Source organism: Eretmochelys imbricata, chromosome 1 (assembly GCF_965152235.1).
Source record: "Eretmochelys imbricata isolate rEreImb1 chromosome 1, rEreImb1.hap1, whole genome shotgun sequence".
Taxonomy (NCBI): Eukaryota; Metazoa; Chordata; order Testudines; family Cheloniidae; genus Eretmochelys; species Eretmochelys imbricata.
This window is the reverse complement of record NC_135572.1, coordinates 165522674-165534930: the sequence shown is the minus strand read 5'-3', so window position 1 is coordinate 165534930 and position 12257 is coordinate 165522674. Positions and strand designations below refer to the sequence as shown.

The window sequence follows — 12257 nt, the reverse complement described above, 5'->3', positions numbered from 1 at the left end:
TTACATATCTGTACTCAAAAACAAAAAAACAAAAACAACAATGTAAAACTTTAGAACCTTTAAGTCCACTCAGTCCTACTTGTTCAGCCAATCGCTAAAACAAACTAGTTTGTTTACATTTATGGAGATAATGTTGCCTGCTTCTTATTTACGTCACCTGAAAGTGATAGGTATGCACATGGCACTTTTGTAGCTGGCATTGCAAAGTATTTACGAGCCAGAGATGCTAAACGTTCATGTGCCTCTTTATGCTTCAACCACCATTCCAGAGGACATGCTTCCCTGCTGATGACGCTCCTTAAAAAAATCATGCGTTAATGAAATTTGTGACTGAACTCCTTGGGGGAGAATTGTGTGTCTCCTGATCTGTTTTACCAACAATCTGCCATATATTTCAAGTTATAACAGTCTCAGATGATGACCTAGCACATGTTGTTCATTTCAAGGACACTTTCACTGCAGATTTGACAAAATGCAAAGAAGGTACCTATGAGAGATTTCTAAAGATACCTACAGCACTCGATCCAAGGTTTAAGAATCCGAAGTGCCTTTCAAAATCTGAGAGGGATGAAGCATGCTTTCAGAAGTCTTAAAGCAACACTCCGATGTGGAAACTACAGAACCTGAACCCCTCCCCTTCCCCACTCCCCCCAAAAATCAACCTTCTGTGATGGCAGCTGACTCAAATTATGAAAATGAACATGCATTGGTCCACACAGCTTTGGATCATTATCAAGTAGAACCTGTCATCAGCATGGATACATGTCCTCTGGAATAGTGGTTGAGGCATGAAGGGACATACAAATATTTAGCGCATCTGGCACGTAAATATCTTGTGACACCAGCTATAACAGTGCCATGTGAACGCCTGTTCTCACTTTCAGGTGACATTGTTGTCTGTAAATGTAAACAAACTTGTTTGTCTGAGTGATTGGCTGAACAAGAAGTAGGACTGAGTGGACTTGTAGGTTCTAAAGTTTTACATTGTTTTGTTTTTGAGTGCAGTTATTTTTTTTACATAGTTGTACATTTTGTCATGAAAGTTGAACTTACAAGAGATCACACTACAGTACTTGTATTAGGTGAATTGAAAAATACTATTTTTGTTTATCACTTTTACACTGCCAGTATTTGGAATCAAAAATAATAATATAAAGTGAGCACTGTATATTTCATATTCTTTGTTGTAACTGAAATCAATATATTTGAAAATGTAGAAAAACATCCAAAATATTTAATAAATTTCAATTGGTAGTCTCTTGTTTAGCAGCACAATTAAAACTGCAATTAATCGTGATTTTTTTAATCACAATTTTTTGAGTTAATCATGTGAGTTAACTGCGATTAATCAACAGCCTTGCTATGTAGTTATTTCAATACCATCATATATGTGTTCTTGTAAGCAAATGCAAATCTTTTACTGGGCTCATGAAAGGATTAACCAGTTGTGTGATACTTATGTAGAAGGCCATGCTATGTCGTTTATGGTGGTTTGACAAATCTGTCAGGTAGTTAAATCATCAAAACTGCTGCTGAAGTAATTTGCTTAAAAGAAAGTTTGTTTTCAAAGATACTGAGATATTGATACTGACAATTTTTGTTTATTAAGCCATTTCGTATCAGGGTTCTGTAATCTGTTCTGACAACTTGATGTTGGGGTCAAGGCACTGGAAAAGTATGTAGTGCAATTGACAATTATCATCCCCTAGAAATAACAAAGATTATACATATTCTGCCATAAGAAAAATCTTCTCATTCGCAGGCCACCCTACAATTAAACTTTTATTTGTGTCTCGCTTTCTGGGTTCCTGTAAAGTGACTGAAACAAATAATGGACTGTGATCTCTGCTGGAATGCTAAGCAGAGATCTGGAACTCTAGTATTCTTATTTGATAGTCTACAAGTAAGCAGATTTTGGTGGTTATGTGTTTGTTTAAAGGAAGATTATTTATTATCTTTGAATGATTAATAAAATTATCAATCCTTAAATCTTCCTCATCTTGATGAAACTTCTAATTACTCATTTAAATGACCCCCAGACACTTCCGAAGGGCCCAATTCAGTACCCAACTAAGTTGATTCTTGTTCCCCTATGAAAATTTCAGTCAGATCTTGCTTTGGAACTAGTTGAGATCAAGTTTGTTTGTTAGATGGGGGCAGTTTCTAAAGTAATAGATTTGACTTACTGGCTTTTTTAGGGTATAGGATGTACCTGTATGTAATGGTCCCACACAACAAGTGCTTTGATAATATTTGACTGAGTGATTGGAGCTGAAAAGAGATACTTCACTGAAGGTAAAATGGTATAATGTGAAGCTAGTGCCTATTCCTGGTTAAAGTCAGTAGCTTGTTCTTTTATTTTTTCCCCAAGGAGTCTCAGCAGATGCTTGGAAGGTTGATTCCAGAAAAACAGTTACTCAATGACCAACTAAAACAAGTTCAGCAGAACAGTTTGCACAGTAAGTATGTATAATATATATCCAGGGGTGAAAGTAATTTAAGGGACTTACCGATATGCAGGGCCGGGGTCCCCCCTTGGGTGGAAGGGGCGGGGGCCTTTACATCCCAAACCCTTTAAATTGCTGCTGCTACCCCGGGGCTCCGGTGGCAATTTAAAGGGCCTGGGGCTTCGGTAGTGGTGGCCAGGAGCCCCGGGCCCTTTAAATCACCACCGGAGCCCCATGGTAGAGGTAGCTGCGGCGGCCGGGAGCCCCGGGGCTCTGGCAGTGATTTAAAGGGACAGGGGCTCCGGCCACTGCTGGGAGCCCAGGGCCCTTTTAAATTGCCCACCTGGAGAAGCTGCCCCCTGCCAGTATTGTCAACTGTGTACAGGCTCTTGCTGTACGCCATACCAGACAGTACTGGCTTACTTTCACCTCTGTATATATCTATATCTATCTAAAAATAAGTTTGAGTCTATTTGCACAACATATCATTTGTATCACTGATAATTTTTTTATCTTGCAAGAGAAATGCTGAGAAACGGTACAGTGTGTGACCTAAAGACGTCTGTGTAAGAAAATATCTCATTTGACAATATGTTTAAAAACAGGAGATTCTCTTCTTACCATCAAAAGAGCCTTAGAAGCCAAGGAACTAGTACGCCAGCAGCTTCGAGACCAACTAGATGAAGTAGAAAAAGAAACCAGATCAAAACTTCAGGAGATTGATATTTTCAATAATCAACTGAAGGTAACCTATGTTAATCCCTGTTTTCTAAATGTTTGGTTGATCATGGGCAGAAACATTTTACTCAGTTTTTTTAATCAGAGTTTTAATGTTAAGATCATTTTACTAAGTGACAGCATTTTGAAATATATTGTACTCTCCTCCTTTTAAGAAGACAAAATTTGGATAAATTGGCATTACTGTACACTCTGAACAAGAGGTTCCAGATTAAATCTGAACCCACTTGAGAATAAGTTCAAGTGATCTGATCCCAGATCTATGATTACACTTGAAAAAACTACCAACCTCTACCCTCCCCATCTATAAACAGAGGTTCTGGAAATATGGTGGAATTACTGCTTCTGCAAATTCATACACCCTTCATTTTAAACATACCTGTAAAGTGACTTGACTTCGATTTCTATGCAGAATTTTTCTGTCACACTTGTTCCTGACTATAGTTTGTTTTTCTTTCGTCTCTTCATACTTTCACTTCTCCTGTTTTTAGTCAGTTCACAGATTGATTAGTCAGTTGTTGAGACTGTGCTTTATCTAATCACACAGTAAAAGCAGAGAAATGGCAACAGCTAGGAGAGGAAGAGCTTCCTTCAAAGATAGTGCTCAGGACTTCTTCCTGACAGTTACATTCAAAAAATGGAAAATGATAACCTAATATGAAGGAACTTTTTATCTCACTGTTTCCACGGATATTTTTAAAAAAACAGCATCCAGGAGAAGATACCGTATTTCCTGCAACATACAACTAGTATATTGAACATTCTCCTTTTTGTTTTCTATATTTGCAACAAGAGCAAAAGTTTTATGGCTGATTCTGGTTTGAAATTAGATCTAATTAGGAGAATTGTCTTTCTATTAAGTTAATTTGGCTACAGATATGAATTGCATATCTTTTGTGTGAATATATCCTAAAATAATGTTAAATTAGATTTCTAATTCACTTTATTCTTGAAAAGGAAACCACACTAATCACCTGTCTGTCAGTAGTTGATACAACACAATGTTTTGAGAGATAAGGTAAACTGAATAATTTAACAAAAGTATTTAGTGTGCCTTTTCGCTACTGAGACCATAGGTCAAGTCTTTTCTGATGTTCTAATGTGTTTAACAACATAGTATACGATTGTGGCTCATCCTGGAGGTGCCCAAGACTGAGTTGCCTTGTTACTCCCCTCCCCCACCTCCAAAGAGACAAACTTGCTGGTGCTTAACTGAGCATCAGCTCCCTGACAGCACCAATCTGTAAGCCACACAAACGATCCCCTCAGGCCAATGTCGGCCCTTGCTTTGCTTTACAGGTTAACGATAGGTGCATCCCAGTCACCACCTCCTTTGTAGCATTCCCCTGTGATATCTAGACCCTGTCACCAGCTACTCACAGAAATACCAGTTTTGCTATCATCAAAGGGGTGGTGTAAATGCCAGCTTCTTTGATTCAGTTGAGGATCAGCCACTGTATAACATCACAGCACTGAGGTACATTTATGGTGAAAACCATCGTAAGTTTATTATCAAAGAGAAGATTTAAGAGAGTAAAGATAATGGAAACAGGTTACATATAAAGCGAAATCAATACATGGTTTCTAGAGACTACACTTAACTTTAACAGGCTATCCATCAGTCTAAAAGCAGTCTTCAAAACGTTTCCAGCCAAAGCTGTTTGGGATCCCATTTTCATTAATGTAATCACTCTGCCCCAATTACTTCAAGTGCAGGAGAAAGGAGTATCCTGTTGCCTCCTTATATTCCCCAAAGTAATTGTTCTTCACTTCCTCCTGTTGAGTTTGTATGCAAATAGGTCTTCCATTGTGCTGGCCTACAATGCTTAATTTACATGTGAACGGAGGCAGACAGGTGAATATACATTTTGTCAGAAACCTGTATGCCAACTCTGCATGGATTCAAATGTTAGACACTTATTTTGCATGTGTGTGTGTAATTTTATATATATAAATGTCTTACATGGTATTTGTACCTACCTTTCACAACGATATTAGTGAACCGTGTTCCCCAGCTTTTACTGAAGACCTCACATGATCTTTTTTGTGGATAAATACTATGAAAGCAGTATGTACTGTAGTGTAGGTGTAGTGAACTTGTCAAGCCCGTTAAGCGTTGCTGTTACAGAACAGTGAATCTTTTGCCAGTTGGCATTGAGGGGGGTTCTTAAGGTCACAACTGTAGATTGCACTACCATTGCATGTATTTTATAGTATTTTATATTCCCTGATAAGAGAAGGCCTATGGTGACCAGAGTAGTGGCTAAATTATTTGAATTACTATAACTGTTTCCTTGTGTCTTTGTGGTCTACATAATCATGTAACCATGAGATAGAACACTGGTGGTTTGGCTGGCAGTTCTTGCACTCCTCCTAAAAGTCTTACTTCATAAAGGTCCTTCTATTCAATTTCTCATTGTGGCTGGGGCTCTTCAGTCACTTATTCCTTCAAGTCAAAAATTCGTGAGTGGACACACTATGAGTGGGTTTTTGAAGCTCTTTGGAATATAATGTCACTCAGAGTTGGGTTTTCAAAAGCAGTATCTTAGGGCTTCCTTACTGAATACCTGAAAATCTTCAGGTAGTTGGGACTGCATGGTTGAGGCAACTGGTTTAAAAAAAAAAAAAAAAGATAGTATGGAGAGTCTTTAACTTGTAACCAGTTTGAATTTGGTCCGGGTCCATAATGTATGAAATGAGTTGGCTGTCTTAGGCAGTCTCCTAGTACAGTTTTTAGAGTAGCAGCCGTGTTAGTCTATATCCGCAAAAAGAACAGGAGTACTTGTGGCACCTTAGAGACTAATGAATTTATTAGAGCATAAGCTTTCGTGAGCTACAGCCCACTTCATCAGATGCATAGAATGGAACATATAGTAAGAAGATATGTATATACACATATACAGAGAAGGTGGAAGTAGCCATACCAACTGTAAGAGGCTAATTAATTAAGATGAGCTATTAGCAGGAGAAAAAAACTTTTGTAGTGATGATCAAGATGGCCCATTTAGACAGTTTACAGGAAAGTGTGAGGATACTTAACTTAGGGAAATAGATTCATCATGTGTAATGACCCAGCCACTCTCAGTCTCTATTCAAACCCAATGGTATCTAGTTTGCATATTAATTCAAGCTCAGCAGTTTCTCACTGGAGTCTGTTTTTGAAGCTTTTCTGTTGCAAAATTGCCACCCTTAAATCTTTTACTGAGTGGCCAGAGAGGTTGAAGTGTTCTCCTACCTGTTTTTGAATGTTATGATTCCTGATGTCAGATTTGTGTCCATTTATTCTTTTGCATAGAGACTGTCCGGTTTGGCCAATGTACATGGCAGAGGGGCATTGCTGGCATGTGATGGCATATATCACATTGGTAGATGTGCAGGTAAAGGAGCCCCTGATGGTGTGGCTAATATTATTAGGTCCTATGATGGTGTCAATTGAATAAATATGTGGTCAGAGTTGGCATTGGGCTTTGTTGCAAGGATAGGTTCCTGGGTTAGTGTTTTTGTTGTGTGGTGTATGGTTGCTGGAGAGTATTTGCTTCAGGTTGGGGGGCTGTCTGTAAGTGAGGACTGGTCTGTCTCCCAAGATCGGTGAGAGTGAGGGATCGTTTTGTAATAGGTTGTAAATCTTTGATGTGCTGGAGAGGTTTTAGTTGGGGGCTGAAGGTGACGGCTGGTGGCGTTCTGTTATTTTCTTTGTTGGGCCTGTCCTGTAGTAGGTGACTTCTGGGTACTCTTCTGGCTCTGTCAATCTGTTTCTTCACTTCAGCAGGTGGGTATTGTAGTTCTAAGAATGCTTGATAGAGATCTTGTAGGTGTTTGTCTCTGTCTGAGGGATTGGAGCAAATGTGCTTGTATCTTAGAGCTTGGCTGTAGACAATGGATCATGTGGAGTGTCCTGGATGGAAGCTGGAGGCATGTAGGTAAGTATAGCGGTCAGTAGGTTTCCAATATTGGGTGGTGTTTATGTGACCATTGCTTATTAGCACAGGAAATGGACCGCTTGTGTGGATTGGTCTAGGCTGAGGTTGATGGTGGGATGGAAATTGTTGAAATCATGGTGGAATTCCTCAAGGGCTTCTTTTCCATGGGTCCAGATGATGAAGATGTCCTCAGTGTAGCACAAGTAGAGTAGGGGTGTTAGGGGATGAGAGCTAAGGAAGCGTTGTTCTAAGTCAGCCATAAAAATTAACCTTTCCAGACTACTGTACCCCTTTCAGGAATCTGATTTGTCTTGCGTACTGCCAGGTTTCACCTCAGTTAAAAACTACTTGCTTACAAAATCAGACCTAAAAATACAAAAGTGTCACAGCACACTATTACTGAAAAACCGCTTACTTTTTTTTTTACCATATAATTATAAAATACATCAATTGGAATATAAATACTGTACTTGCATTTCAGTGTGATACTTGACCCTGTTTTACACGTGTTAACCTTGTCTGAAGCCTGAACCCCAGGCAGCAGACCTGAAGCATGTAATTTAGCTTTGCCGGGCTCCCTGTGGCTTGGGAAATTGCCCTGCTTGCCACCCCTTAATGATGCCCCCATTCTTGCGATCCCCCTAAACCTGTCCAGTGACACACACACACCTTCCCCCCCCCTCCCCGGGGGCTGCAACCTCTAGACTGAGAGACACTGATATAGATGAGTTGAGTACTTCCTGGAAGACCTGTGCATACGCCCGGGGGCGTGCATACCCCTGGTTGAGAACCACTGCCCTAGTGCCCGTTCATTACTTTTAGATCAGATTTGAAGTGCATTAACAAGAAAGACTGACAGTGGCGAATGCTATATATTATTTTCGGGAGTGTGTTATGGAATAAGAATAATGAAGTCAGTGGGAGCTGCTATATGTGTAGCATGGTTGAAAATCAGGCCACCTATTTGATGCCTCAATATGGATTTGGGAGCCTAACTTTAGGTACCCCGTTTTGAAAATCTTGGCCTAGTCTAGTCTATTCTATCTAGTTTAAATATATGTTTGGGTATGATATAGGTCTACCTGGATCCACTCTTTTGCATAGAAGTGTAAAAGAGTTCTGGGTTAAGGAAGGCTTATTATGTTACTCTTTTTATGTAATACAGTTTGTGCATATACGTTGTTTATATACAAACCCTCACTTTCACAAAGGCCACAATCATTTAGAAACCCTGTAAGATAGATCCGTTTTTTTAAAAAATCAATTTTTGGCTGCAAATATTAATTTCGATAACACTGAGATTCACATATTTAGCATGTGTGTTAATACAAGAGGTGAAAGCCAGTAAATTAGTGTAGCCAACTGATTTTAGAATAGGCGTACATTCCTGATATATTACTCTCAGTGCCAGAAAAAATGTGGCACACAACTAAAACAATGTTCTTGAAAAAAGTCTGTCTTTGTGTAATATTCCATTTGTTTTTGGTCCTGGTCTAGTCAATGTGTACTGGACAAGTGTTGCATATGAATGACTGTTTATATTTGAGCATTTCTTTCTTCCAATCAGTGGCAATGGAAGATGCAATGCTGCAGTGCCTGGCAGTTCTCCTGGGCTGCATCAACTACTTAGACTTCTTTCTAAAGGTCTCCATGTCCTAGACAGGCAGTATTCATCCATCTCAATCTAAGAACCACCTCCAGTTATGTGCTTTGCTTTCCCATAAACAGATGAGTGTGCAGTGTTTAAGTTAGTATTTAATAAGAAGTTCTAGAACAAAATCTTAAAAGTTTAGATCCAAATTTGAATTTCAATCTAATCTTTACTTATTGCCTAGATAAAAAGTAGTATTTCTTGTGTGCCTTCACTTACAACCAGTACAGGGTACTAGTGAGTATAACATTTCAACATTTTAAAACAATGAATCTCCTTGTTTCGACCATTGTGTTAAGAAACTTTAAACAGAAACACTTATGCTGCATCATACATAGTCTATTCATATAGAGCACTGCATTTTGTGATGCTGGGTATTATACAAGAGGCTGTTAAAAAATTCATCTTCATTAGATGGTAGTTTTTTCCTGGCTGCTGATATGGGGCATAAGGGAGGGGGAATGTTTCTGTTGAGGATAGCACAGCTGCTTCAGGAGTGTTGATGCTTCATGGGATGGGGTGGGAGAGCCCCTCAGTGAGTAGTGGGACTAGAGGAGTGGTGGCCAACCTGCGGCCCGCGTCGCTTCCCACAGCTCCCATTGGCCAGGAACGGCAAACTGCGGCCACTGGGAGCTGCGGGCAGCCGTTCCTGCAGACGGTCAATGTAAACAAACTGTCTCGGAGACCTCCAGTGGATTACCCTGGTGGGCCACATGTGGCTGCAGGTTGCCCACCACTGGACTAGAGGTTGCCTTCCCCTTGGATCTAGAGGGCTGGGATGCTCCACCTCTGTCTGCTCCACACAGCCCTTGATCCTTTCCCCTCAAGGGCAAGATTTGGTGGAAGCTTCACAGGGTAATCCTTGGAAATTTCCTGGGCATCCTCTTGCCTCTCTGTGGGAAGGCAAGATTTGGCCCTAAAACAAGAAATGCAATAGTTTAAGGTTTCCATGGCAACTTTACTTGCCAACATTATGTACTCACTGTCCTACGTATACTTAATAGTCTGCCTAGTTTTCCGAAATACCTTGTGAGTGTCTTAATGTTATCAGAATCTTTGCTGTTATACTTCTTGACTGTTTAGATTTGCAACTTTGACAGTGCTCTAATTTTTCAAAATATTTATGTATATCTGTGATTTAGTTGCTTATTTTTAAACCGTGTCTACTTGCACCTTTTGGATAACACATTGGTAATCTTGCAAACACCACGCAAGGTGGATGAAATATGGACTCTTAAAGTTATGAATATCTCAACAAATGTATAGCTTTCTAACTTACGACTTGTAGTTACCTATCTTTTTATAAAAAGACTGTATTTTTTAGCTGTATATTTAGCAGAGTTTCATTCACCTGACTGTTGAAATGGAGTGGTATTTTGTTTAGTTGGTATCTTATATAGTACTGTGGGAGATGCTGATTTTTTTTTTTTTAAATGTCATGCCAAGCAAGACAGTACAATACATAAAATGTAAATCCTGGTCATTTAATTCCCATTTCATTAGAGCTGATGCAAGAAGGCAAATAAGTCCTTTTCTTAATTATAGTTTTATCTTCAGATAACAGTTGTAAATTACCATTCGCTACTGGATACCCAATTTTATTGGGTATGTTGCTTGTTAAGGTTGCTTACATACCTCATATTCAAAATTTTTTGCTCAGCAAAATATAGAACTAGTGTGCCAGCTTGGGGAAAAGAAAATGGTGAATTTAAATGCCTTTAAAATTTTTTTACATTTTAAAAACTGGAGATCCTACATAACCAAATGTATAGCTATAAAAGAAGATAAAATTTATTTTTTTATTTAGAACAGTGAACAGAAATTCTTTACCTGTTGGGACCAGACATCAAACACTAGGGGCTCTATTTTTGCTGCAGCAGTTACTGCCCTGGCTGACACCTACTCAGATTCTTCCAACTGAAATGGAGACATCACTCTTGTAGTGAAAGCACCCAATTCTGGTCTTAGCAGATAAAGGTGGCAATGGTTTTCAACTCTTCTTCTAAAACGTGCTTAGTTGTTATAAAATTAGCTTAGTTGTAAGGTAAGCCTATATATGTTTTTAAAAAAAAATACAGTAGAACCTCAGAATTATGAACACCAGAGTTATGAACTGACCAGTCAACTATATACCCAATTTGGAATCGGAAGTATGCAATCAGGCAGCAGCAGACACACCAAAAAATAATCAAGTACAGTACAGTAATGTGTTAAATGTAAACTACTAGAAAAATATAGGGAAAGTTTTTTAAAAAGATTGGACATGGTAAGGAAACTGGTTTCAGAGTAGCAGCCGTGTTAGTCTGTATTCACAAAAAGAAAAGGAGTACTTGTGGCACCTTAGAGACTAGCCAATTTATTTGAGCATAAGCATCCGATGAAGTGAGCTGTAGCTCATGAAAGCTTATGCTCAAATAAATTGGTTAGTCTCTAAGGTGCCACAAATACTCCTTTTCTTTTTGGTAAGGAAACTGTTTCTGTACTTGTTTTAATTAAATTACAATGGTTAAAAGGAGCATTTTTCTTCTGTATAGTAAAGTTTCAGAACTGTATAAAGTCAATGTTCAGTGGTAAACTTTTGAAAGAACAACCATAACGTTTTGTTCAAAGTTACGAACATTTCAGAGTTACAAACAACCTCCATTTCCCAGGTGTTTGTAACTCTGAGGTTCTACAGTATGCAGTCCTGCAATTTTGATGCAATCAGAGCTCCAACTGATGTGAATGGGAGTTCAGTGCAAAGAGTTCTTGCAAGATCAGGTCTGTACTCCTTTATGGATTTCATAACTTGGTGAACTTTTAAAAATAAATTACTAAATAGAAACTCTCTCTAAATTAGACTAGAACTCTTTCTGAAGCCTATGGATGGCTAAATGGCTCTCGTTCTGTTTTAAATGTCTGTTAAAATAAATTAGCCTTAGTGCAAATAGTTGGGCTTTATCTTCTTTAATTTTTTTTTGTTCTTGTGGGTTTTTAAAGTTTGATAGCTTTAATGCTCCAAGGATTTTAGTTCCACTTCTTGGCCTAATGACTTAGTCCTGTTTTATAACTACTTAAGATCAAAGAAGAGAATTGTTGGAATAAAGAAATTAAGTGAGGATGAGGAAAAGGGGCACTTGGAATGCTGCTGTGTTCTTAATAGCTAGCCAAAAGTATTGTAACTAGTAACAGATTTCAGAGTAGCAGCCGTGTTAGTCTGTATCCACAAAAAGAACAGGAGTGCTTGTGGCACCTTAGAGACTAACAAATGTACTTGAGCATAAAATAAAGCTTATGCTCAAATAAAATTTGTTAGTCTCTAAGGTGCCACAAGTACTCGTGTTCTTTTTCTAGTAACAGATGATCTTCAAAGCTGCCACTGTAAAGCCATTCCACTTTCTAAGTCCTTTGTTCAGTAGCAGTAGAGATGTTAGCTCAGGACTGATAAGCCAAGACTTAAACTGCAACTTGGAAATTGAGCCACTTACGAAACAAGTGTAAGTGAGGGAAGAGGGGGCGGGG

The 12257-nt window shown here is 38.8% G+C and overlaps 1 protein-coding gene across 5 annotated transcripts in view; it reads left to right on the top strand.

Annotated features, from left to right (window-relative positions):
• Window positions 1–12257, top strand: part of ITSN1 (intersectin 1) — a 226089-nt gene that overhangs the window by 108334 nt on the left and 105498 nt on the right. For all 5 annotated transcript variants that reach the window (XM_077818952.1, XM_077818938.1, XM_077818930.1 and 2 more), the window contains 2 exons: window positions 2372–2459; window positions 3053–3192. In XM_077818952.1, the coding sequence (XP_077675078.1) occupies window positions 2372–2459; window positions 3053–3192 (228 nt within the window). The remainder of the gene's footprint in view (window positions 1–2371; window positions 2460–3052; window positions 3193–12257) is intronic.